Source organism: Geospiza fortis, unplaced genomic scaffold (assembly GCF_000277835.1).
Source record: "Geospiza fortis unplaced genomic scaffold, GeoFor_1.0 scaffold41, whole genome shotgun sequence".
Classification (NCBI taxonomy): domain Eukaryota; kingdom Metazoa; phylum Chordata; class Aves; order Passeriformes; family Thraupidae; genus Geospiza; species Geospiza fortis.
In genome coordinates, this window is record NW_005054299.1 from 5604501 (window position 1) to 5605973 (window position 1473).

Sequence of the window (1473 nt, forward strand, 5' to 3'; positions counted from 1 at the left end):
CCTTCCTTCCTTCCTTCCTTCCTTCCTTCCTTCCTCTCTGTGGGGCCAGACTGCAAAACCCTGCACTCCTAGGAAGGATATTAGTTGTCCTCTTAAGCTATGATGAATTTTGTTTGGAAAAGCCATGCTGTAGTGCAGCCATCGTTACTGGTTCTGAGAGGATTTTGTTTCCCCGTCAAGATTGATTTTTTTTTTTTTTTTTTTGGTATAAGCAAGTTGGCCAGCATGGGTTTTTTAAAGTAATTTTGGTAGGCACTAGCATTTCTTTCCCGTTTTACTCATGTGTAGTTTTCTTCTCTGGAAGGATTAATTTGGAGCCATCCTTCTCATGAAAAGGAAGTGGGGTGTGCTGTCTGTCCCCGCAGGTGCGGGCGGGGGGGGGTCTCTGGCAGAGCTGCCGAAGTTGCCCGGCGCCCTGCTTCCCCCCACAGCAAACCCTGGAGGAGCCGCAGGAATTCACTTCTCTGGTCCGGGATGTCAGGTGGACTCCGAAGGGGGGAAGCGCAGTCGAGGCCGGGGCAGGAAGAGGGGCAGGATGAGCAGGCACTTCCACCAGCGCTAGGAGAAACACGGCCAGCCTCCGTGCTCGGAAAATGCTCTCATGGGCAAAAATCCCGTCTGTTACTTAGGGCTTCATATTTACATGCCACCCCATTTAAAAATAGATTACGCCTAAAGCAGAAACATGTTTTCAGATTCGTTCCGATTTTGTCACTGTGTTTCCTTTCGCCTGCCCTCCTGCTGCAGCATCCCCCGCGGTGCTGCCAGGCCGGCAGGAGAACCCCGCGGCCCCAGACGTGTCCCCCTTTGTTGTTTAATGCCCCGCGTTGTGGGGGCGCACGGAGCCAGGGTGCTGCGGCCTGAGTCAGGGCCAAACGTGTGATAAGGCATTACCTTGAAAGGAGACGGCAAATACCGACCTGGCAGGCGCTATCTGGGCACTGGCGGGACAGCGCTGCGGGCCAGGAGCAAGTCTCCGGTGTCATGCAGGAGTCGTGGAACCGATGTGGAAAATGGGGCACCAGGGAATAACGTGAAATATATTGGTTATGCCTCTGTTAAAATTTCACACAGGACAGGATCGGCCGACTTCATGATTTTTAACTTGTTTTCAGCAAAAGCCGGCCCGGGGCTTAGAATTCACTGTGCAGGGTTTGCTGCCGAGGCAGAGGAATCAGTTCAAAAGCCAGCGTCTCCTCCTTCCTCCGGCTTTTGACAGGCGCTTCACCTCCCATTGGAGCAGGAGGACCGCACTGGCTACAGACGCCAAAGGCGCTGTGCCACATCTTCTGGGCCAGCGAGGCCCGGGAGCTTCCCCGCCTTTGCTTCTTACCTCTGCTTTGCTCCTTTTCCCCCCTCCCTGGCTGTTCCCTGCATACCCAAACACGATCCGGCTGCTATAAATAGCAGGAAGGACGTGCCACCCTCCTGTCACCGTGCCGTGCCGTGCCGGGGAGGGCAGGGCTGGCGGCA

General features: G+C 54.9%; 1 protein-coding gene across 2 annotated transcripts in view; it reads left to right on the forward strand.

Moving 5' to 3' along the window:
• PKDCC (protein kinase domain containing, cytoplasmic) overlaps window positions 1–1473 on the forward strand; it is a 38377-nt gene that overhangs the window by 4687 nt on the left and 32217 nt on the right. Inside the window, exons 1-2 of one of the 2 annotated variants that reach the window (XM_031060189.1) lie at window positions 89–163; window positions 220–248. The exons of the other annotated variant lie outside the window; for it this stretch is intronic. Of the exons in view, the coding sequence (XP_030916049.1) occupies window positions 100–163; window positions 220–248 (93 nt within the window). The 5' untranslated portion in view covers window positions 89–99. Of the gene's footprint in view, window positions 1–88; window positions 164–219; window positions 249–1473 lie in introns of those variants that run through there. 2 annotated transcript variants of the gene reach the window in all.